This window comes from Anguilla anguilla, chromosome 18, assembly GCF_013347855.1.
Source record: "Anguilla anguilla isolate fAngAng1 chromosome 18, fAngAng1.pri, whole genome shotgun sequence".
Taxonomy (NCBI): Eukaryota; Metazoa; Chordata; class Actinopteri; order Anguilliformes; family Anguillidae; genus Anguilla; species Anguilla anguilla.
The window spans coordinates 6,032,227-6,057,001 of record NC_049218.1 but is presented as its reverse complement, the minus strand read 5'-3'; the positions used below and the strand labels follow the sequence as shown (position 1 = coordinate 6,057,001).

The window sequence follows — 24,775 nt, the reverse complement described above, 5'->3', positions numbered from 1 at the left end:
TGCCGGAGCATTTCTTTGGCGAACAGTAGAACAACATAAACACGGGCTTTCTCCAAACTGGACTGTTTTTTCGAGAGAATATGGTGAAGAATTTACTGCACATTGACTTCCATTCCAGTGCCATTCACCCCATATTTAAACTGACTTGATTAATGGTCATTTAGCAGAGCCAAGGGGGAGGTCATGCAAGTAATGCTATCGCTTCTTTTACAGGCAAGGGATTAAAACACTAAGTAAACAATGTAATTTGGTGGCTGTTTTTGGTAGGGTTACTGTATGTCCACTGAAATCTGTGCGTAATTAAACCAGCTCCACTACAAGGCCACTATTCTATGCACTGGTTAATGAAAATCATCTCTTAGTGAGGCATTGTATGCTTCTAGATATTCATCGTTACCGAGAACTAGTGTAGCTCAGTGTGGAGAGCCATTTAATCTATTAATCTGTGTCTGCTTAAAATGCACCCTTTACCCTGTTTTTTCTTTGTTTTACACTGTAGTCCTTTTCAGTACTGGGAGAGGCAACATGCATGTGTATACGGCATTTTTATTCTCATGGTGCCTTTGCATTTTTTTTTTTTTTTTTTTTTTTTTTTGCAAATGTGGTAATTTGTTATTTGGACATGGATCGAACTGACCTGAGTACTGCTTTAAAAATGGAAGCTGCTTATGCTAAGTGTTTATTTGGGTTTTTATTTATTTATTTATTTATTTATTTATTTATTTATTTGTTTATTTATTTTTCGACTGTTGCGCCTTCTCTCCAAAGGGAACCACTGTAATCTCTTTTTTGCATGGAGCAGGGGATTAGACCAAGGGCACACTTTATGTTCAATCATCTGTTTGGTCTGAGCTTCAAAGGCATCACTCCATTCTGATTAAATATACCACTTAAATGATAAAAGTACTTTGTATCTTGTTTAACAGCTTCTCAAATTTGCCAGCGGTTCACACCGTAGCACTGTGTTGCTGCAGGCGCATATTGGGCTGGATTCAATCAAACGCAATTTTAAGGGCACGTGGAACTCAGTGAAACCCTCCATATTAATCTGGTTATTTCGGATAGTGACACGAAAGCAGCCCTTAACCCTTTCATGCATGGTGCCCACTACAGTGGACAGGGCTTTTCAAAGTCTGTTTTAATTTAGTTATGAACAGTTCTGATCTCCAAACTCTTTGATGGCGGATTCCTTCAACCTTTGCCTAAATTTTGATGTGCTCCATATTGTTACATTTGATTGGGTTTTCTAGTTTTCACACATTGAAGGACAAAATGGTGGGTGGAGGTGGAAACATTCAAAGTACCTCTGGAATAACTATGCCTAGAGAACAGAGCAGGTTAAACAATATATATTCTTGTTAGGTAAAATGCAAGGTGCACTATAAGTTATTTGAAAATGACTTTGGTTCATATACTGTGTATGAAAAACCTTCTGTCCACTCTTGTGGACATCATGCTTTAAGGGTTGTAATCTGCATGTGTGGCCTGTGCTTTCATGGAGCCTCCAAATTTTCAGACTTCACCTTTTGTGTCTCTTTGTGTTTCCTCAAGACCTCTAAGATTTGATTAAATTGCATATGCCCTTGTACTGGCTAAGTGTGTTTGATTGAATCTGGGGGGGTCTGTCTGTCTGTATAACCTTAGCATCAGATGAAAGCTAGAATGAGACAGTGAAAGAGTTCTTCTGCCCTTGTCGGAGCCACCAGACCGTTTGAAAGTGTTTGTGTGCGTTACAGGGAGCGTGTGAGCTGAGCTGTGTCTGATAGGGTCCTGTGTGGTAAATATCATTTTGATGAAGATCGTCAGCTGTCACTGAGTTAACGGGCCTCAGTACCACACCCTGCATTTTTTCTTTTATAGCTCCAGTTTTTATATTCTCAGTAAACTGGTCCGCACAGTAAACAGTGCTAATTATTTCACACCATCTGTCGTCTCCTGGGATTATTTATCTTGTCTATGAAACCATTTATGTGTATAATGGGGTGGGTTGGGGGGGCATGTTGGACAAGAAGGTGTGGTTGCCTTTATCGAGGGTGGCGGGATGCTATGACAAAAATAACGGTCTCTGAATAATGGCCTGTGCGTGTGTCTGTGCGTGTTTCTCTCACTCTGTGTGTGTTTCTGTGTGTGTGTGTGTGTGCGCGTTTGTGCATGTGTATGTGTTTCTGTGTGTGTGTGTGTGTGTGTTTCTGTGTGTGGGTGTGTACGTGTGTGTGTACGTGTGTGTTTCTCTGTGTGTGTGTGTGTGTGTTTGTACGTGCGTTTGTGCGTGTGTACATGTTTCTGTGTGTGTGTGTTTCTATGTGTGTGTGCGTTTGTGCATGTGTACGTGTTTCTGTGTGTGTGTGTGTTTCTATGTGTGTGTGTGTGTGTTTTTTTTATGTGTGTGTGTGTGTGTGTGTGTGTGTTCAGGAGCCGAAGTCTGCGGACACCCGGCAACATGTTCATCATCAACCTGGCCATCACCGACTTCCTCATGTGTGCCACTCAGGCGCCGATCTTCTTCACCACCAGCATGCACAAGCGCTGGATCTTTGGGGAGAAAGGTAACCAGCGCACCTCGCTCTCACTTCTCTATTTCCCTCTCTTTGTCCTGCTTTCATTCTGTCCGTATGTACACACACAGACACACACACACACACACACACACACACACACAAAGAGTAATTACAGAGAGAGTGGTTGCCTAGAGATACAGCCTTGGCAGGCTTCAGATGCCCTGCCAGTGTCAGTCAGTGTTTTATCAATTTCTGTACGGGGTATAGAACGTCTGTATTCCCCTCCTGGAGTGCTTCAGAAAGCCTGTACTGTAATTAAACCAGCTCCACTACAAGGCCACTATTCTATGCACTGGTTAATGAAAATCATCTCTTAGTGAGGCATTTGTATGCTTCTAGATATTCATCCTTTCCGAGAACTAGTGTAAGCTCAGTGTGGAGAGCCATTTATTCGCTGTCTCTTGTTAGCACTGTTAGTGTCCATTGTGTCAGCTTGAGCGCAGACATTGTGTCATAGCGTGGAGTAGAGCTGTACTTGTGTGTTGCAGGTTCAAATCCAGCCGTGTTGGGCAGGGCACTTCACCCAAATTCTGCTACTGTATGTAAATGTAAATGCCCATGAACAGTATGTTGCTGATATTTAGTAATATTAGGTGGTAAATTCTGGCTATATAGGTCAACCCATTATTGGTGTCTGCAATGTGAATTTTTAAAATAATGCAACATGCAAAAAAAAAAAAAAACAGGCGAGTAAAACAACCTTTTTATGGTGTTAATCCTGACCAGGCCAGGTCGTAGATCCCTTGTTGCTGGAGTACTTCATCCGTGTGACTGACAGATGAAAGCTTATTCGCTTCAAGCAAACCTCACTACCTACATAACCTCGTTACATTTTAACGCTATCCGCCCTGTGCCTCCCCACCCATCCTGAAAGCAGGCCTGAGACAGGTGCCAACGACCCTGACCAGGGGCACCGTAAGGGGGGGGGGGGTGGCTGGGGGGGGGGGGGGCAGTTAGGATGATTCCAAGGGTCCTGACTGACAGGGACCCACAGAAAATATTAGAACACAGGATTTTCTGGGGTGGAGGAGGGGGCCCAATGGTGAGCTCTTTTCATGGGGGCCCAGAATCCCCTGGTGGTGCCCCTGGCGCCCCCCCCCCGGCTGCAGTTCCCGTTCGCTCGCCCCCCTGAGCGCCCGTTCTCCGGCGACTCCTCGCCCACCCTGCCGGATTCATAACGGCTGATTATTAATCTCCGGCCCCACGGCTCGTCACGTAACCGCCGAAGGCGCCGGCCCGGCTGCTCGAGCGAGCAGAAAATCGCCTGACCCAAATTCGCCGAGCCCCGGCCGACCGCAAAAATAAACGTTTTAAGGGATTTCCTCCGTCGTTGTGTTTTTTTTTTTTTTCGCCCCGACAGGAAAAAGCTCGCGTCCGCACACTATGTCGACACGTAAAAAGCGATTGCAGGATTATTAATCAATGGGGAATAAGTAGATTGCAACCTGAAATGTCTTTTTCAGGAAATAATCCAGTCCTTTTTTTCTTTTTTTAATACATCTGGAGCAAGAGATAGAGAGACCGGAAGCTTCCGGCTGAGATTTGATGAGGGGGAAATAGAAGTGAGCGGGCGTATGAGCAAATATGCATATCCGAGAGAGTTAATATGCATTCGACCGTCTCTGTGGGGGGGTAGTCAGTGAGACTTGCTTGACAGGAAGTCAGTCTGTAACGGGCCGCATGGCATAGCAGAAATCATTTGCACACAGACTCTGTGATCTGGGGCGAAGATCGGGCCTTGAATTGTGCCGCTAATTTAGCGTATCGAGTGTAAAATGGGGCGGTCGAGTGGCGCCGTGCTCAACAGAGCAAACGCGTACGTCGTACTCTCTCCTGGTCAACGCTCACCCTGCATGACTGTGTCATCGGAGCGATGCCGCATCTTACTGTACGTGATCGCGTGAGCTCAGCAGTGCAGAAGGCACCTCATATTCCTCACTGTTTTCTGCCTCTCTATGTGCATCGTTTCTCCTCAGTGATGGTAGAAGACGGTGTGGAATTGGGGGGAGTCTTCTCGAAAGCCGATATTTTTAACATCTGTGGTCTTGGAACATAACTGCTGTCGATCGTCTCATTCGTAGCTGTATGGATTATTGACATGATAACGGTGCACCTCATGCAGTGGATTTAAATGTTTCATTTACCTTTTTGGTTCAACTTTTCGGTTGGATCTCTCCAAGATTTGAGATGGCAGCCGTATAAACACAGGGGCTCTTGACCACAGTTTGGAACCCTTTGAGACCGCGGCTTTTGAGAATGCTCCACTTTTTCAGAATTATTTGCAGGAAAAAAGATGCTTCCCCAACAAAGCCGAAAAAAAAAAAACATCCATCTGCTGAGCATTGTAACAGCGATTGTAAGCTCCAAACTCGATTACGCTCAAGTCCATCTATGACCATTCACCTGACCTGACTGTTTGTCCGGCAGATGGTGACCTCTGACCTCTCTGTTGTCTGTATCCATTCACCTGATCTGTCCGTTCGTCCGGCAGAAGGTGGCCTCTGACCTGTCTGTCATCTGTGTCCATTCACCTGACCTGTCCATTCCTCCGGCAGATGGTGGCCTCTGACCTATGACCTGTCTGTCATCTGTATCCATTCACCTGACCTGTCTGTTCGTCATGCAGACAGTGACCTCTGACCTGTCTGTTGTCTGTGTCCATTCGCCTGACCTGTCTGTTCACCCGGCAGATGGTGACCTCTGACCTGTCTGTTGTCCGTATCCATTCACCTGATCTGTCCGTTTCTCCTGCAGTTAGTGACGTCTGACCTGTCTGTCATCTGTGTCCATTCACCTGACCTGTCCATTCATCTGGTAGACGGTGACCTCTGACCTCTGAACTGTCTGTCGTCTGTGTCCTTTTCCCCCAGGCTGTGAGCTCTACGCCTTCTGTGGCGCACTTTTTGGGATCTGCTCCATGATCACGCTCATGGTCATCGCCATCGACCGCTACTTCGTCATCACGCGACCCCTGGCCTCCATCGGGGTGCTGTCCCGGAAGAAGGCCCTGCTTGTCCTCCTGGCCGCCTGGGTCTACTCCCTGGGCTGGAGCCTGCCCCCGTTTTTTGGGTGGAGTAAGTGCCTGAGGATGGAGATGGGGGAGTCGATGCTCACAGGCCAAACTACAATTTCAGTTAATTTAGATTTAAAATTGTTCTGCGTTGATTGAATGCTGACATAGTTCATGTGCATCCTAAAAAGGATGATGCAGTGCACTTTTTCCGCATGTAATGTATTTTATCAAAGCTGAATTTACACTGAGCATTTTGCTGTGCACAGCTGTTTTCCAGTCATTGTCAGCTAATCTGCCTGCTGACACGAACATACACACACATACACCCACACATAGAAGTGCATGTAGAACATGCAAGTACATATAGAACATACAGTATATACACACGCGCAGATACATGCATACACACTCACAGAAACTCTCCCTCTTTCTCAAATAAATACGAAGACTGTAATGGCTGTGCGTTTGCATTGGCAGTTTGAATGTGGAGGCTAGGGGGTGGGGCCAAATGGCGTGGTGCTGATTGGAGGGGCGGGTGGTTGGCGTGGTGCTGATGGGGCGGGGGGGGGGGGGGGTGGCGTGGTGCTGTTGGGGTGGGGGGGGGGGGGGTGTGAGGTTGGCGTGCTGCTGATGGGGTGGGGGGGGGGAGGTTGGCGTGGCGCTGATGGGAACAGACAGTTGCCCGGGGGACAGAGAGCCGTGCGGGGGCCTTGGTGAGAAGCCCGGGGGGGCTGCTGCACATCGCGCTCCAGCAGGGTGCTCTGTGTGCCTGCATCACGCTCCGGCAGGGTGCTCTGTGTGCCTGCATCGCGCTCCAGCAGGGTGCTCTGTGTGCCTGCATCATGCTCCGGCAGGGTGCTCTGTGTGCCTGCATCACGCTCCGGCAGGGTGCTCTGTGTGTCTGCATCCCGCTCCGGCAGGGTGCTCTGTGTGCCTGCATCACGCTCCAGCAGGGTGCTCTGTGTGCCTGCATCGCGCTCCAGCAGGGTGCTCTGTGTGCCTGCATCACGCTCCAGCAGGGTGCTCTGTGTGCCTGCATCACGCTCCGGCAGGGTGCTCTGTGTGTCTGCATCACGCTCCGGCAGGGTGCTCTGTGTGCCTGCATCACGCTCCGGCAGGGTGCTCTGTGTGCCTGCATCACGCTCCAGCAGGGTGCTCTGTGTGCCTGCATCACGCTCCGGCAGGGTGCTCTGTGTGTCTGCATCACGCTCCGGCAGGGTGCTCTGTGTGCCTGCATCACGCTCCAGCAGGGTGCTCTGTGTGTCTGCATCACGCTCCGGCAGGGTGCTCTGTGTGCCTGCATCGCGCTCCGGCAGGGTGCTCTGTGTGCCTGCATCGCGCTCCAGCAGGGTGCTCTGTGTGCCTGCATCACGCTCCGGCAGGGTGCTCTGTGTGTCTGCATCACGCTCCAGCAGGGTGCTCTGTGTGCCTGCATCACGCTCCGGCAGGGTGCTCTGTGTGCCTGCATCGCGCTCCGGCAGGGTGCTCTGTGTGCCTGCATCACGCTCCGGCAGGGTGCTCTGTGTGCCTGCATCACGCTCCAGCAGGGTGCTCTGTGTGCCTGCATCACGCTCCGGCAGGGTGCTCTGTGTGCCTGCAGGCCCGCTGCGCTCAAACGGCGTCTGGCCGGGGAAAACTGACAGATTAATGCGACAGACGCCGACGTGCCGGGGCTATTTTCGGCTCTTTTGGTGACATTGACGGGCGACATTGCTCCCTGTGTCACTCAGCCCTTTCATTTTCGTGATGAATTTTGTTATTTATTTACTTGTCAGAGCGCAGAGCTCCTTTCGAATGCGTGTTGTACGCATGTTTGACTTCGGTGCCCTGCTGTGGGGCGGAAACTAATTAGCGTGTTGTGAAAACGCCGGGGGGGGTGGGGTGGGGGGGTGGGGGGGCGTGGGGGGGGGGGGGGGGGGGGCTGTGCTCTTTGATCTGATTCACGGACACCAGGCCAGCTTTCACACAGCATGCCTTGTCAATTCAATGCTCAGACAGCAGTAAAGATGGGAGTTACTCAGCTCAGACGGATGTGCAGTTTGTGGCCCGGGCAGGTGCAGGTACCTGCCCTACCCTGAAGGCTCCAAAAGCAGAGTGGCAAGTGAGGAAACTGGAGGTGCATGCAGGAGGTTGCAGGTTCAAATCATGAGGCACTGTCACTGTCCTTTGAGCAAAATGTGAGTGTATGGGTACAGTGTGTAGGGGCTAAGAGAGAGAGAGTGTAAGGGTGCAGTGTGTGCAGTCTTAGAGAGAGTGTAAGGGTGCAGTGTGTACAGTCTTAGAGAGAGTGTAAGGGTGCAGTGTGTACAGTCTTAGAGAGAGTGTAAGGGTGCTGTGTGTAGGGTCTAAGAGTGGATGCAAGGGTGCAGTGTATTGCGGCAAAGACTAGTTGTGAGTCTCCTCTGGACCTCACAGAGGGCGTCTGGTGCTCAGTCTCATTAAGCAGATTTGACGCCATGTTTGTTCTGTCTCCACTATCAGCTACAACAGCCCCATCTATTGGGATGACAAAACAAATCCTGCAGTGTTGTCCTCCAAGTGCCTGTGACTTGGAACAAGCCCCCTCATTGTTTACAAATAAATTAAAAATCCAGCCCCATCCTTGATCCACAGAGTGGAATTTTACCTACTGAGACACTTGAAACGTGATTACCTGATTTACCTGGCAGCTAATAAGGCCTATCCGTTGGTCCCTGTCTATCTGGCGCACAGAGGACATTAACATTCAGGCAGCTGTTCGGCTGGGGACCTACATGATCTCTACATGCAACTGCTGTGCGAGACAGTCTGCCCTGGATTACACAGGTTAGGAAGTGACAATACCTCCAGCTAATGTAGGAAGTGGAAACCCCTGGGACCAGAACAGGAAGTGGAAACCCCCTAGTGCCAGAACAGGAACTCGAAACTCTGAATCCTGAGACCCGTTCAGCCCAAACAGGAAGTAGAAATTCTGAGCCCCGAAACCCTGGAAAACCCAGACAGGAAATAGAACCCCCTCACCCCCCCACCACTGTGGCCAGAATCAAAAGTGGAGCCCCCTGTAACCAGGAACAGGGAGTATAAACAGGAAGTGGAGGTCATTTCTCTGACCGTTCCTCTTATTCTCTCGTTCCCTCCCTCCCCAGGTGCCTACGTCCCCGAGGGCCTGCTGACGTCCTGCACCTGGGACTACGTCACCTTCACCCCCTCGGTGCGCGCCTACACAATGCTGCTCTTCACCTTCGTCTTCTTCATCCCCCTCATCATCATCATGTACTGCTACTTTTTCATCTTCCGCGCCATCCGAGACACCAACAAGTGAGTCGGCAGCAGCAGGGAGCCTGCACTGTGTTTGTGTGTGTGTGTGTGCGCGTGTGTGTGTACATGTGTGTGTGTGTGCGTGTGTGTGTGTGTGTGTGTGTGTGTGTGCGTGCGTTTGTGTGTGTGCGTGCGTGTGCGTGTACGTGTGTGCGTGCGTGCGTGTGTGCGTGTGTACATGTGTGCGTGTGCGTGTGTGTGTGTGTGTACATGCGTGTGTGTGCGTGCGTGCGTGCGTGTGTGTGTGTGTACATGTGTGCGTGTGCGTGTGTGTGTGCGTGCGTGTGCGTGTGTGTGTACATGTGTGTGTGTGTGTGTGCGTGCGTTTGTGTGTGTGCGTGTGTGTGTACATGTGTGTGTGTGTGTGCGTGCGTGCATGCGTGTGCGTGTGTGCGTGTGTGCGTGTGTGTGCGTGTGTGCGTGTGTGCGTGTGTGTGTGTGTGTGTGTGCGTGCGTTTGTGTGTGTGCGTGCGTGTGCGTGTGTGTGTACATGTGTGTGTGTGCGTGCGTTTGTGTGTGTGTGTGTGTACATGTGTGTGTGTGTGTGTGTTAATGCCAGCCTACTTGCCTCCTGACCCACCTGTGTGTCTGTGAGACAGAGGGGAGGTCTGCATAGTCATTGTATTATAGCTTGAGACCGCTGTATATTTAGATCCACTCAGATCTCACAGCCTCGCTCACTGGGATTTAACGCACCCCCGGGGGGGGGGGGGGGCTGCGAGGGGCCACAGGTGCTGTGCTAAAACCCGAGCCCGCCCGCCCAGGGGCCCCGCTTTAGCTTCACGAGTGACTCACGGTCACCGGGGATTTCGCGGTGTCCCCCTTAAATCCTGCCGCCGCCCCTCCGGCTAAGCCAGAGTGGCAGAACGACTCAATCGGAGGTGTTGAGTGTGACTGGTCCGACCCGCAGAAATCAATAATGCCACAGAGAGCACAGCCGCTGGTCACAGACCCTAACCCCCCCCCACCCCCACTCCACCCCCCATCCCCTCCTCCCAAACCCCTGCCCCCCCCCCCCCCCCCCCCCCGGCTCGGAGAATACGCCCCCCGGGCCAGGCCAAATCGTTCCAGCCATCGCTCTTCTCGTCGTTGTTTGGAATCCCACCATTCTGGGGATAAGTGCGGTCGCTGTGTGGACAATGCGGTTCGACTGGGGGGAGAACGTGCCGTTAAGGAGGGGGTCGCTGGGGAAATGGGCTAAAGAATGGCGGCTTGTGATTGGTGTGCATTCACCCGCATGAAAGAGGCATTCGGGCTGCTCTCTCTCTCACAGGCTTTGCGTGGGTTGTTTCCTTTTCTTTTCTTTTCTTTCCTTTCCATTCCTTTCCTTTTCTTTTCTTTCTGATCGATGGTTTTGACAGAACACATTTTCTGACAGGTGATAATAATGCCACACATACTGTACAGTACATGCAGTGTTTACACTGTGCTTTGACCACTGTTTGATTGGATTTGAGAACAGCTGTACGTGACCGACCGTGAACGGCAGAAGAATGTCCTTTTGTTTGTTGTGTCAATCTATGTTGCTTTTTTTTTTTGCCTGCTTTCAAAGCAGTTCAAAGCCTTGTGTGTGTTTTTACATGTGCGTGTGCGTGTGTGCGTGCGTGCATGTGTGCGTGTGCGTGTGCGTGTGTGTGTGCGCGTGCGTGTGTGTCCTTCAGGGCAGTGTGTAAGATCAGTGGGAACGGCAGCAGGGACTCCATGAAGAAACTCCAGCGTCTAAAGAACGATTGGAAGATGGCGAAGATAGCGCTCATCGTCATCCTCCTCTACGTCGTCTCCTGGTCCCCTTACTCTGCTGTGGCCCTGACTTCCTTCGCTGGGTGAGAACCGCTGCTCCCAAAGCCTGAATGCCATTGGTCACTCTGTTTCTCCTAATGCCATTGGTCACTCTGTTTCTCCTAATGCCACTGGTCAAACTGTTTCTCCTAATGCCACTGGTCACTCTGTTTCTCCTAATCCCATTGGTCACTCTGTTTCTCCTAATGCCATTGGTCACTCTGTTTCTCCTAATGCCATTGGTCAAACTGTTTCTCCTAATGCCATTGGTCACTCTGTTTCTCTAAATGCGACTGGTCAAACTGCTTCTCCCAATGCCATTGGTCACTCTGTTTCTCCCAATGCCATTGGTCACTCTGTTTCTCCTAATGCCATTGGTCACTCTGTTTCTCCTAATGCCATCTGTCAAACTGTTTCTCCTAATCCCATTGGTCACTCTGTTTCTCCTAATGCCATTGGTCACACTATTTCTACTAACTCCATTATGGTGTTGTCTGTTTAAAAGCTTTTAAGAACAAAAGCCATAGTGGCACTGTCTGTCTCAAAGTCTTTTTTAAAAAGTTAAAAAAAAATTTTTTATTTGTGTGCATGAGTTTGACCTCATAACTAAGGAAGACTATTTTAAGTAAAGGTGCTTTTAAAATTCCAAAAAATCTAAAAATACAAATAATAATTCAAAGTCTTTCTCTTTCTCTCTCTCTCCATCCCTCAGATATGCAGATTTTCTCACCCCTTACATGAACTCTGTTCCGGCTGTGATTGCCAAGGCCTCCGCCATCCACAATCCCATCATCTATGCCATCACGCACCCCAAATACAGGTACTGTGCCACTGCTGTGTGGTCTGAATTCGGTTAAACGTAACATACACATACACAAATGCTTAATGGCGATGAGTGAACGTAGGCATATACTGTATGTTGTGTTATATTAATATGATTAATATGAGGGGTGACATAGCTCAGGAGGTAAGAGCGATTGTCTGGCAGTCGGAGAGTTGCCGGTTCAAACCCCGGCCTGGGCATGTTGAAGTGTCCTTGAGCAAGACAACTAACCCCTAACTGCTCTGGCAAATTAGAGGCATCAATTGTAAAAGCGCTTTGGATAAAAGCGCTATATAAATGCAGTCCATTTACCATGATGGGTTACTCATAAAATGACACTTCTGTGACGCATCACGCATTATCAACGTGGCACACCATCTATTTGTGGTTATTGAAAATAAGCCATTTATAAATGCTTATGCAGCACTTGCTATGGTGCTATGCTGTGCCTCAGAAGGCGTGAAAAAGGATCTTATAAAGGATAATTAATAGAAAGTGTTTCTTTCCTAATTTCTTATGCAGTGTGAAATACTAGCCAATTATAGTATTTAGTCCTTATAAATAGTAAGTCCTCCTGGGTAATATAAAAGTGTCTGGCAAATTCATAGCAAAGGAAATAACATTTAAGCTTCTCCGCGACTTTCTGTTTCATTAGCTGAAATGTTGAACGCCTCACTTGAATTAGTTACTCAAATTTAAACGCGAAGCGTGACAGCGCTAAGACCGAATGCTCCACCCCGGCATTGAAATTTGCTGATGAGCACCAGTTTGTCATGCCAGCAAACATCTCGCTCACAAAATGGCATCAACTGCTGTCCTGGGACTGAACCACTGAAGGTGCCTCGTGAATCTAATAACCTTTAAATCTTTACGTTCTACCGCCCGAAAGCACTCAATTACCTGCGAGACAAATAGATTGATCCTGTCGCCGAATCGTTTCACTGTGGGGTGTGCCTTCCTCCCTATTGATCCTCCCACGAGAGGATTTCGCTCCGGAAGATCGACCTATTTCCGAAGGGAGTGTCATTCCTCACACCCTCCGGTCATTTAGCGTCTCTGTTTCTGTCCAGCGCAACTAACCTCAGGCAAAGGTTGTATGGTAATTTCACTAATGCACTGCCCAACTCGGCAATTAATCACGTAAGGATCAGTAAATACCCAAAGCGGAGGTGTTTAAGTTAATTTATAGCGCAAGGGTCAGTGTCTGCCCCCAAACGATCCACTCTGTGTAATTATCAGCTCCTTTGAAGTTAATTGCTGAAAATGGACGGGTGCGAGGTGTTAATGATGGGGAACGTCCTCTGGAGTTAATTTTATTTTTGCTTTTGTAACCGTTGTTAATCGCACAGCAAACTCATCAGCGTAAAATTAACACTGAGAGAGCACCTTTACCTCATAAAAAGAGCGCGTGTTGTCCCTATTGGACTGTATTAGATTAGATTTAACAGCGTGTAGGGGCCATGTAATTATAACTATTATAATTATCAGTAATTATAACATCATAATAATAATAATAATAATATACTTTTATTTATACTTATAATAATGATGATAATAATAATAATAATATTTGTTGTTGTTGTTGTTGCTGTTGCTGATGCTGCTGCTAGCACTATTGTGTATTTGCATGTGCAGTGCTTCTCAGCACACGTAGAGTGCTGTACAGTAAATGGATGCTCTGTCTCCTCCTCCTCCTCCTCCTCCTCCCCCTCCCGTGGGCGGGGTTCCCCCAGGTTGGCCCTCGCCCGGTACATCCCGTGCCTGGGGGTGCTGCTGTGCGTGCAGCCCAAGGACCTCCAGTCCACCAGCAGCTTCACCTCCACCCGCCGCTCCACCGTCACCAGCCAGACCTCCGACATCAGCGGGCAGTACCAGCGCGGCGGCGTCGGAAAGTGCCGCCTGTCCTCCGCCTCCGACAGCGAGTCCGTACGTGAGCCCCGCCTCCTGCGCCGCACGCCGCCGTCAGTGTCCCGCTCCCCCCTGTCTGGGTCCCCCCCCCCCCCCCCCCCCCCCCCGTGTCCCTCCCCCCGTCTGTGTGCCTCCCCCCTGTCTGTGTCCCCCCCGCGTCTGTGTCCTGCCTCCCTGTCTGTGTCCTACCCCCCTGTCTGTGTCCTGCCTCCCTGTCTGTGTCCCCCCCCCCCGTCAGTGTCCCGCTCCCCCCTGTCTGGGTCCCGCCCCCCCATGAGTGTCCCGCTCCGCCCTGACTCAGTGTCCCTCCTCCCCCCCCCCATCCCCCTGTCTGTGTCCCCCCCGTCTGTGCCCTGCCCCCCTGTCTGTGTCCCTCCCCCCTGTCTGTGTCCCCCCCCCCCCCCACATCTGTCTGTGTCTGTGCCCGTACCGCGTGTCGCCCGCTGTCTCCAGTGCCCGCCTTTGAGGGGTTTTGATTTGGGTGGACCCCCAAAGCACCCACCCCCTATATATAATAAATATATGCCACATATTACAATAATTAGGGGGCCCCCTGGTGGTTTGCGGGGGCCCCAGGCAGCCGCTCATGTGGTTTATTCTGTCACGCTGGCTGTCCCAGTGGCTCATCTGAAGGGCTCGTCGCATTTAGATCTGGTTTCCAGAGGGAAAACCCCACACATGGAAAGACTGAAGCGCAACAAGCTTTAATATTTGCTCACCGCACCACCAGCTATCGGGCAATAAAAGTATCAAAATACTGAATGTGCATTCAACTTCCTGTGCCAGATATCACATCACTGTGATCCCTCTGTCCTGCTTACCCAAAATGCTGCCCTGTCATTATTTTATATCTTTCTTCTTGTATATCGTTCTTTTACTCATCAGGTTTAAAGAAAGTGTAAATAACACCTTAATAAACATGCTACTACAACTTTATAAAGCATTCATAAACAACTGCAGAGTTGCATACAGGTAGACATTGTGTGATATGTAGAAAAAACTGAAATCCCTCACAAGAGTGTGATTTATGACACAAAACCAACTGCCAAAAAGGATAACCTCTGCTTATTACGCTTATTATATCTGCATATTACCGTATAATATTGATAATATGATGATAAGTGTGCTGTGTAGTGTGCTTTATGAAGGTCTTTTGTAATTATGGTTCATATGAGGTACGATCTGCGGAATGTCTTCCTGAATATTGGTGAGAGTGTGTGACCCTGTGTGACCCCGTCCCCTTCTCAGGGGTGGACTGACACCGAAGCCGACCTCTCCAGCCTGGGGTCCCGCCCCGCCAGCCGCCAGGTGTCCTGCGAGATCAGCAAGGACACGGCGGAGATGCTGGACTTCAGGCCGTCCAGCTCCCTGAAGTCCAAGCTGAAGAGTCACGACTCGGGCATCTTTGAGAAGGTGAGCCGTCCCCCGGCCTTGCTTAATGCAGGGTCACCTCGGAAACAAGCGGTGCGTGAGATATGATTGACCTCATAAACCCGATCTTACACTGGAAAAAAAATGCCTCGTTGGATAAACCTGAAATTTTACTTCAATTTGTTACACCTATAACTTTTTTAGGCTTTCTCAACAGAAAATTTTTAGGTTTGTTCAATTGAACCAGAAGGTGCTGGTGGTTGGTCAGGTGTGCTTCAATGAATGCCTAAATTGGTCTCAGGAACAAAAAGGCAATGTGATCATATATGACTACAATATGTATTACATTTATGTACGTACCTGTAAAAATGATTGCATCCGGCAGTGGAAATATTCTGTGTTGGTCTCCGCTGCTGCGATGGACTGGCAAACTGTCCTGGGTACTGTGTATTCCTGCCTCTCGCCCAGTGCCTGCTGGGATAGGCTCCAGCTCCTCCACCAGCGACTGTGACCAGGAATAAGCAGATTAGATAATGGATGGACAGATGGACGGATGGGTAATCTCTGCTGAAAATATATGAGCCCTTCCTTGGGCAGTTACAGAGTTACTGTTCAAGTCTGTCGCTTTTCACAAAAAGCTTAAGCAGCAAAGCCATTTGCAGGGACGGCTTGCCTTTTTTCACAGATTTAAATCTCCACCGATGTTTTGCCCCGTCAAAGCGAGCGTCTCTATCATCCGAGTGATCTCTAACGTGCCGTCACCGTTGGCTGTGTGCTGCCATTCCCCTGAAGTAAACACAACCTGTTTCTCATTCATTTTCCCCCGGCCTAAACAGATTTCAAAACTCACCCTGAGATTTTAAACATAGTAACGAGAGATATATTTCACGGGGTTGTTACCTGAAAGCTGTAGACAGACACGGTATAAAGAAAAGGGGGCTGGATCTCAGGACACCAGCCTCCAGGCGCTTGTATGTTAAGCAGACCGTTAGGTCATCAATCCAGTCGTACCCTTCAGAGCGTGCGACGGCATCCCGTTAATTAGGCTCCTGTCGCGCCACACGCCTTGGACATCGACCAATCAAGAAAGCAGCCCGTATTGACCTCAGTGTCGCGGCCGAGTAAGTCCCGTGATTGGGCGGTGCGCGTTGGGAGCGATCGACGCAGGTCTGCTCCTCTCTCAGTCGGGGCCCAATACGGACGCGATCGGTTCGTCATTTTGAATTGATTTTTTTAAACGGGGAGAATGAGGTGGTGTAAATGGTGGCACTCCGGGATGCACTCTGATGGAGCAGGAGGGAGGGTTTCGGGTCATTATGTGTAGGCCCGGCCAGTAGAGGACTGCACTGTACCGAAGCGTGTCCGTGCCAGTTACAGTATCCCTGGTGTTGTAATTCTTTGTCCTGATCTGATGTCATCTTTGGTGGCAGCATCCTTGCGGAAACACTTGCTGTTGGGTGGTCATTAAGAGCCCTGCTTGATTTTCCTATGCCTTACCCCCCCCCCCAGCCCTTCGTTACTCTCAATGGTTAAATCACCAGAGCTTGGTGGGGGACCGAATGCAATCCAATCCCTGCTGATTTCTCACTTTTTTTTTTTTCTGTGATTACGCCTGGCTGTCACGGCGATGGCCGCAGATGCTGTTCCGTGAGGTGGTCACAGTTTGGGGCACACTTTGATTTGCTTTTTTACATCCAAGACTGAGTCCGTCCAGCCCCAGTATACAGCTTGTGTACGCTAACACAGTACCACCTGCTGCAGACCAAGGTTCTACATGACATATCAAGAGATTATGGTAGAAATATGCTTTTGAATAATCAAGGTTTCCCCTCATTGTTATTTTTAACCTGTGTGTACCGGAAGTGTTAAAATGTACAAAACATTTAGCACAGATGACAAAAAAAGAGTGGCAAGTCTCATCCTTCCTATTCGAAATGGTGTTTAGCTTATTGTTTTTGTAATGGGACTTTACTAAAAAAAAAACGCTCTTGTGATAACAACGTGCGTTTGACAAGAAATGTGTCAAAATAACCACTCTACTTTTAAATTGGTTATGGATCACATAGTTGCGTGTAGTATTACCGAGTGACTGACAATGAACCTGTTGAACCCTGTTCCATTCAGTCATCCGTTGATGCAGACGACATCTCCGTGCCCGAAGTCGGCCAATCGGATCGCGGCTCGCCTCCGGCTGTAAGTACTCGCTTTGACCTCGCCTTGTGTGGAGAAGTCAACCAATCCCCTGCTCCGTACTTGAGTGTCAGTTGGCCTGGCCTCTGGCACGGTAATTGATGACCAATAACAGCGATGTGTTCCGGATTGATCCGGTCTAATCCCCAGAACAGATTGACCTGGCCCTGGGTGTGTAACCGAGAGCAGAGCGATTCGACGTTCAGCATTAGCGTCAGTCTCAGCTTTGCCTTAGATTATTTTCCCGCCTTTTTTATATTTCAGGCATTCTCTCTGTTGTTGGCCTTTACGCATGAACCGAGTGGCTAAATGCATTTATTTTGTGCTATCAGACCCGAAAAATCATAACCGTACGGCGGTTGAAGCAATTTGATTTCATTTTAGCGGCTTGAGCTTACAGTAACTGTCAACTGAGACAAGTGATGGTGACAGGAAATGCGTTAAAAGTATAAAAACTGTACGAGAGCAGTGTCTCCAGACGAGCTGTCACCAGTCAAATATGCGACATGGCGCAACCTGAGCTAAACAATTAGCAAATAACTTTAAATATAGAGCCTGTTGTTAGCGGCCCGGTTAAGGAGTGAAATTGCATCACTGAGTTAAAACGGCTCAAAGAAAGGCTCCTTTCCCAGTCTCTCTCTCCAAGGTTTTCTTTTGTGTCGCAGGAAATTCAAACTTACCGAGGAGGCAGGAAATGATCTCTCTCTCTCTCTCTCTGTCGTTCGAGCCTTTCGCTTGACACTGACGTAGCGTAACGGCAGGAGCCGGGCCTCTATGGACCGGAGAACTGATGGCAGACATTTTGTACTTTCTTGTTGGAGATTGCTGCTCTTTTATCACTTCATCCCGGTCCCTGCGTCTCGTCTGCGGTACCCCGCCTGCGTTCCCCTTCCATTATCACCCCAGGCCAGCTATCTGTCACCATTACGGCTTCCGGATGCTTCCGTTTCCCGCTTTTCATTGTGAAGTGTTTTTGTTGTTATTGCTCATTGAGTGCCCACTTTTTTTTTTTTTTTGGCTCTTTAGCCCATTGCTTGTTTGTCTCGTTTCCTCGCATTAGAGAGATAAAAGCGTACCAGTCTGTTGCGCTCGCATTCACTAAGTGGCCTACAGGCTTCATGAACCCTGAAATGGGCGGGCCTGTCCAATGACTGACACATCTGAATGGATCGTAGTCACCTGCTGTGGACAGTTTCATCTGGGTCCTATAATAATAATAATACTAATAATAATAACAACAACAACAAATATTGTTTTTGTTGTTGTTGTTTTATTTATATTGCAATTTTCCTGAAAACAAAATGTACAAATATGAGCCAGGAATTCACAGCACATGGTAGCTGCTCCTGTTTCTGGGGTTCATGAACATACTGTGGGCTAATCCTCATTATTCCTTTAGCCTGGCGTAATGAACAGATTGAGCACATTTTCCATTTACGGAGTACATTTTATCCTGTGCGGTCTGATATAGTTGAATTAACACTGAAGATTTTGCAGTATGCTTTCATTTTCATACATAATTGTGTGCAGTCTGGTGTACACGCCTCAGTCCACGTATTGAACTGATCTTCTCTTTGAAAACCCTGGCCACTGAACACACACACACACACACACACACACAAAGCGAACACAACCGAGTGTGGAACCCTCTCGTTGCTCCTGTGCGTCTGCATGTGCAGACTGGCGCTCAGTGCAACGTCCTGTCTTCCTCGCCACAGGCCGCCGATGTCACAGAGGGGGCGGGGCTAAGGGCCGCCGGGCGAATCCCGAGCATCGTCATCACCTCGGAGTCCAGCCCCTTTCTGCCCTTCCTCAGGACGGGCGGGCGGACCTCCCGCACCAGGAACAGCAGCGGCGGGGGCGGCGGCGGCGGCCTAGGGGTGGGGTCCGTGACCGTAGAGTACCAGGGGCCCGTCCCATAGAGGTCAGTGCTCCGCCCCCCCGAAAATCACTGCGCCGATATCGGCAATATCTGACCGCTCATTTCTTCCTCTATCCCTCTGACTCTCTCTCTCTCTCTCTCTCTCTCTCTGTGTCTCTGTCTTCCTCTTTGTCTCTCAGTTTAACCAATAAAATATTTTTGCACATAATTAATCACATAGCTATATAATTAATTTATTAACGTGTTTCAGGGCATCGTCTCTAAGGCTCCAGCCACTGGTGTAGAATCAATCTCAGTCTTTTCTGTACAGGTACACAAACTGGGCGTAGTCTAAAAGGTGTATCCTCCTGTGTTGTTCTGGCTCTCCTGGTGGTGGAATGAGCTTCCCGGTGCAGTCAGAACAGCAGAAACCCTGCCCGTGTTTCCAACGCAGACTGAAGACTCACCTCTTCACATTGCACCATGGCTCCCCTGACCCCTCCTCTAGACAACCTTTCTTTTTCTCTTTCTTTCTTCAGATTTCCTTTTGAATAGTGTTAGAGTTATAGCTGTGTTAAGGACAGGTTATCTGTCAAGTGGTACTTTCTTTAGCTGCAATGCAATTTGCTGTCTGTTAGGTTAACGTTACAATACTCATTGTTTATTAATGGGCCTCTGTGCCTTCTTGGTGATACCGCATTTTTTAATTTTATTTATTTTTTATTCCTGATGTTCTCCATTTCCGTACATCGCTCTGGATACGAGCGTCTGCTAAAGGGATTTTAATGCTATGTCATCTCATGCAATGTAATGCAATGGCCGTCCCTTCACAGACGACAAGCTGTAGTCTGTAGAATCTATAGTCTGTGTGGCCTGCCCTGTCTCTAAGGCACTTTAAGAGCAGAGACTCTGTGCCAGCCCAACTTACTCTCTGCAAATAGTGGCTCCTGACCTCAGGGCCTGTTCCCCTTTCTTTTTACGCTGATTTGGGCTGAACTTCGTCAGGGCATTTTTTAAAGCAGGGCTGGAGAGCTGGAGTTGGAAAGGGGCTGTTTCTGCAGAGACGAGAGCAGAGACAGCCCTTCCAATACCACTGGCCACAATCCCACAATCCCCCACCCCCCGTCTCCCTCCCCTGGGTACAATTTGACTGGGGAACAAACGCCACCGGCACCTCAAGATTGGCCTTAACGCAAAACCGAATACTCTTCAAGCCATTTCAGTTCATCTCTCTGCTCCCCACCTCAGGGGTTCAGCAGCCTGTGCTGACCTATGAGATGCTCTTCCTGGCGACAGCTTAAATGGCAGCCTATGGCCTGCCAGACAAAAAGAGGCGATGCCCTTTGACCCAGGATGTAATTTCTCAGGCTCACATTCAGGGGTTGTTAAAACTACATTGTAATCTCCCCATGGTGAATCAGAAACTATGCTATTTTTGTCATTTCATTACAGGAGGGGCTGGTTAGCACTGGTTAGCCCCCCCCCCCCCCCCCCCCCCCCCCACACCATTCAGATGGCATCCTGGGCAAACCGCCTATATCGCCTATGCCTAGAACCAGCCCTGATGGTGTATCTCAGAAAGCATTTTGGGAGATATTTAGAATATTGCTATGTATATGTATAATTACACGTGTCTTTAGTTTAGTTTAGTTTTAATTTTACATGTGAGCCGTTTTTTGGTCAGAAATGTTTTATTTATCTTGTTATAGCTTTAGTTTTTCCTCTGCTTTACATGGAGATCTGTAGAAAATGCCTGGTGTGTGTCTGTGGCAGTATTTCCGTTATTTAAATGTATTGGTACGTTTGCATATGCATAAATCACATAAGTAATAAAGCAGAACTATGTCCAAGCTGATGTAGAAAGATGCAAAAGCATTGGTACTGGGATATGGAGAGTAAAATAGCTCAGGTGCAAGTGGACAGCATCAGTGACCGATTTCTCATCACTGTGTATTTGCTTAAACTCAGGTGTAATTTCATGCCTAAATACAGAAATTGAGTTTCAGAATTATCCATATATATGCATATATTCAAAGGATGTTTCAAAGAGCAGTTTCTACCAACTTTTGTATGTTTTGTGTCTTCTGTATCGTATAATCAAATCATGCTTTCTATGTGATTTTCTGTTCTATACCTGCTTTCTATATCAATCTATTTCTATATAATGATTTCTGCTGGCCTTTTGAAAGTTACTGTTTGGTGACATGTGCTTTTGTAATTGTGCATTGATGTAGAATGTAGAATCCAAAATGTTCCCTGTAACACGTTTGTAATAAAAGTATGTGCTTGTAGATAACCTGTATATGACCACCTTAAGAGGGATCACAGTGGACTGCGTGTTACATGTTCTCTCAATGGGTCTTAATAGATTATGAATACATTTTTTTTTATTAAGGCTTTATAAATAGAATTGTGATTTGTTTTTGAATGTGAGCTCAGTTGTCGTACACGAAAAAAAAAAAAAAAAAACACCAGCCATGACACAAATGAAAACTAGTTTCATTGGGCCCAGCTCTTGGAAACGTTGCCGCAACGTTATATAAACGGCTTCTGTCCTTTCCTTAGTGAAACCTCCCCTTTATTGTCATGACAAGTTGCAGCTGTAAAGAAGGCGCGAGCGACATCAGTCAGGGATTAAATGCTCCGTTGTCGTGGCGATGATCCCTGAGCACTGACGTTGCGGGACGCGGGACGGGGCGTGCGGTGGCATCTTGGTGCCCCCGGAGGGGTTTAGGGTACTTGCTCGTGGCGGGACATGCTCATTGGCGTCCTGCTGAGTCCCATCACGCGGACGGATGGCTGTGAAATCCTTGCTTTTTTTTTTTTTTTTTGCCGCAGCAACGTTCCAAATGTTATCCCTTCTGGTTCTGATCTTCGCAGGGAACCGGCCCCATGGAAGCCATTCACGAGAGACAGGATGCATTAGATGCCATTCTCGCTCTCGCTCTCGCTCTCTCTTTCTGTCTTAGGATGCTTGTGTGTGTGTGTGAGTGTATGCGAGAGGGTGTGTGTGTGTGTGTGTGCTAGATTGAAAAGATTGAAAAAGAAACAGTCACATCTTGCTGCCAAGGTGACTGATTGCCATTCTGTTTTTTTCCTCTGGAGATAAATGGCTACCTTTGATTGACAACGTACTTCTCTAGCTTTCAAAGGATGACACGTTCTGCTTTCAACCAAAAGAATTTTCTGATGATTTAAGTTCAAAGTTTTCAAAACTCAGAGTGTTTATACTGTATTTGCATGTCAGTAGAACCACTGACACCCGCTCTCTCTGGACTTCAGTGTGTCTCACAGCCGTGAGAAAAGCAGACTGACCCTAAAATAAGAGGTCCCGTCCACACGCAGTTTCCCCCCCCCCCACCCTGTCCACGCTTGTCGTTTGGAACTGGGTCAGCATTGCCCCGAAGACCCCCCTTATGTAATGAGGCAGGTCTCATTCACCACTCTGCTGATGAGTGCGGTGGAATTTCACACTCAACAGTTCACAATCAGACATCTTTCTGCTGATCTGGAGGCCATTGCAGGTGGCCCAGTCCTGGGGAACCGGGCTGATAAAGGTCAAAGGTTTTACCATTTTGTTTCTACAGTTTTGTTTCTGTGCTACAATGGGGGGGGGGGGGGGGCAGAACTGTTCCACAGATTTTCTCTTGTCATTGTGTTCTTCTTTTTCAAAAAGGCAATACTGTTTTGCCTGTGTAGTATTATCTGGACATTAACTGATACCGTCAGGACAATCTGGAGTGAATGTATCAAGGAAACGGAAAGAGTTTCTTTTGCTAAGCGTACCAAAATGTCCCCATTTCAGAAGTACGCTTGAAAGCAGAGCTAGCTCTGCTACTTCCATAACAATATGAAATATTATGAAATATGTTTCTGAATTAATTCAGACATCCTGAAGCCCTCTTCATATGCTCAATCAATTGTCTAGCAGTTCTTACCGTTATATTTCTAGTGTTGAAATGGAAATTTAAATGGAATATTAGGAGAATTTGTCTGATGGGCAACTTTGAAGGAATGCCAGCATCTCTTTGGTGGGGGGCAGCTAGCATGTATACGTGAACATAAATAAATGTACTGAACATAGGAATAAGATTTTTATTGTACATTATCGTATTGTACAACGTCTTACCGTGTTGTTTTTATTTATTTTTCTAAATAAAGCCAATGCTATGTTACCCAACACGTGCTTTATGGTGTCCTTCATTGCCTTCTCCATTGAATGTGTGTGGGGAGTGTTGTGATGTGGGGTTTCTGTCCTTCTGAAGTGACTCTGTGAGACGAGTGAGCTAAAGTGAGCTGCAGGGCAGAGGAGACTGTGGTTGCCATGGCTTCCACTATGTCAGTTGCCTTTTGAATGTAACGGACTGGAGTTTAAATTATGCTGTCTGTCTATGCCAGCCTTTTCTGACCCACCCAGGGACCCTTACTCAGGTGTTATACAGTATGTCAAAATAAGTTGGGGGGTGTCCCGAGACCCCCTTTAAAAAAGAGACCCCCTTTTTTTAAAATTCATGCTATATAACACCACTCGAATTGATTCCATTGCCCTCCATCTTTGGCTCCTGAGTAACAGAATGATAGAAAAACTAATAGTAGCACAGACGCAGAACAGGGCTTAATAATACATACCACATCCCAACTGTGAGCTGGCAAATAAAATAAAATTAAATTAAATAAAAAACCCTGTTGATTTTTCCCTAAACTGTGAGTATGGAAAGTAGCCATAGGGATGCTTTGAAAGGCTGAACATCACTGGGTCCCATGGAAAATCAAGACTCTTCTTTTTTTCTGCTTCTCCCTCCACGAAACTCTTCTTTCCCTCTTGTCCTCTTGCTTATGCTGATTGTATGCATTATATAACGCATTGATTTTTCTCCTCGGGCCTGTCGGTTCTACATGCTAGCCAAGGCTTCACTTTAATGGGGAAAGATGGGGGGGAGGCATTAGCAAATGGATTCCTCAGAGCCACACACCAGCATTCCTTTAATGCCATCGGAACAACTGAGCCACGGCCCTGGACTGCACTCAGTCTAAAGATTTCCGATTTTAGCGTTCGTTATGGATATTTACCCACAAACCTCTTTCAGAGTGAACATGATTGGACACAAATAGTTTTTGCTATGTCTCTATATTTTGTGCTATATTTTCATCCATAATGGGCAGGTATACTTTCAAATACCTGCCTATTATGGATGCCCAAAGCGGTGCCCGCAGTGGTCACTGACTGAAGCAAAACTGGTTTTGGTGCCCTCTGCTGGTCATATACCACATTACACACTACCCTCAGTGTGCTCAGTAATATGTTTGTCATATTAGGAATATGACAGACACATTAATATGCTGTCAGTGCGGATTTAGCGTGATTGAATTTCCTTGACTGTGACATCATCGCAAAGTTGTCCTTAGAGGCTATTTGAGACTATATACAAGCTAGTGAAATCTGTTGACAATGTATTGTGTTAATTGATTGCCGTTGGCTTTTTTTCCCCCTGGAAATATTTTTCTAACTTTTCTATTGTAGAGCTGTGGACATTTAATTCTGAAATATCAAGGTTGTCTTTGCATTTTTAGGCACAGAGGCATAGGTATTGAGGGGTGCAAAGGGATTGCAAAAGAACATTGTGTAGCCAAGGGGCACATTTTCCTGTCGGAAATATGGGGGATTAGTGAAACCAACCAACTAAGTTAGGGCAAATCCAAATAACAAAGTAGAGAGAAATATGGTTATTTAGATTGCGACAAATCATATGGCAACACACTGTGAAGTTAATTATGTTGCCTATTGGGCAGTTTCTTTCCTAGTTGTTCAGACATTACCATCGTTAGGATGTCTATTTTTTAAACAGATTTAAGGACAGGAATGCATCCATTAACCTTCTAATGAATGTGTTTAAACAAGATCTGCATCATCCGACCCTGGCCAATCAGTAGTGTTCATGCACTAATAGGAATAACACGAGGTATCGATTTTTTAA

The 24,775-nt window shown here is 47.7% G+C and overlaps 1 protein-coding gene across 1 annotated transcript in view; it reads left to right on the top strand.

The window, feature by feature from the left end:
- The window catches only part of opn4a (opsin 4a (melanopsin)), a 35,247-nt gene extending 15,336 nt beyond the window's left edge, over window positions 1–19,911 (top strand). The window contains exons 3-12 of the mRNA XM_035399730.1: window positions 2,413–2,546; window positions 5,429–5,632; window positions 8,697–8,868; window positions 10,530–10,691; window positions 11,360–11,467; window positions 13,204–13,396; window positions 14,627–14,791; window positions 16,874–16,942; window positions 18,658–18,863; window positions 19,132–19,911. Of these exons, the coding sequence (XP_035255621.1) occupies window positions 2,413–2,546; window positions 5,429–5,632; window positions 8,697–8,868; window positions 10,530–10,691; window positions 11,360–11,467; window positions 13,204–13,396; window positions 14,627–14,791; window positions 16,874–16,942; window positions 18,658–18,861 (1,411 nt within the window). The 3' untranslated portion in view covers window positions 18,862–18,863; window positions 19,132–19,911. The remainder of the gene's footprint in view (window positions 1–2,412; window positions 2,547–5,428; window positions 5,633–8,696; window positions 8,869–10,529; window positions 10,692–11,359; window positions 11,468–13,203; window positions 13,397–14,626; window positions 14,792–16,873; window positions 16,943–18,657; window positions 18,864–19,131) is intronic.
- The last annotated feature ends 4,864 nt before the right edge of the window (window positions 19,912–24,775 follow it).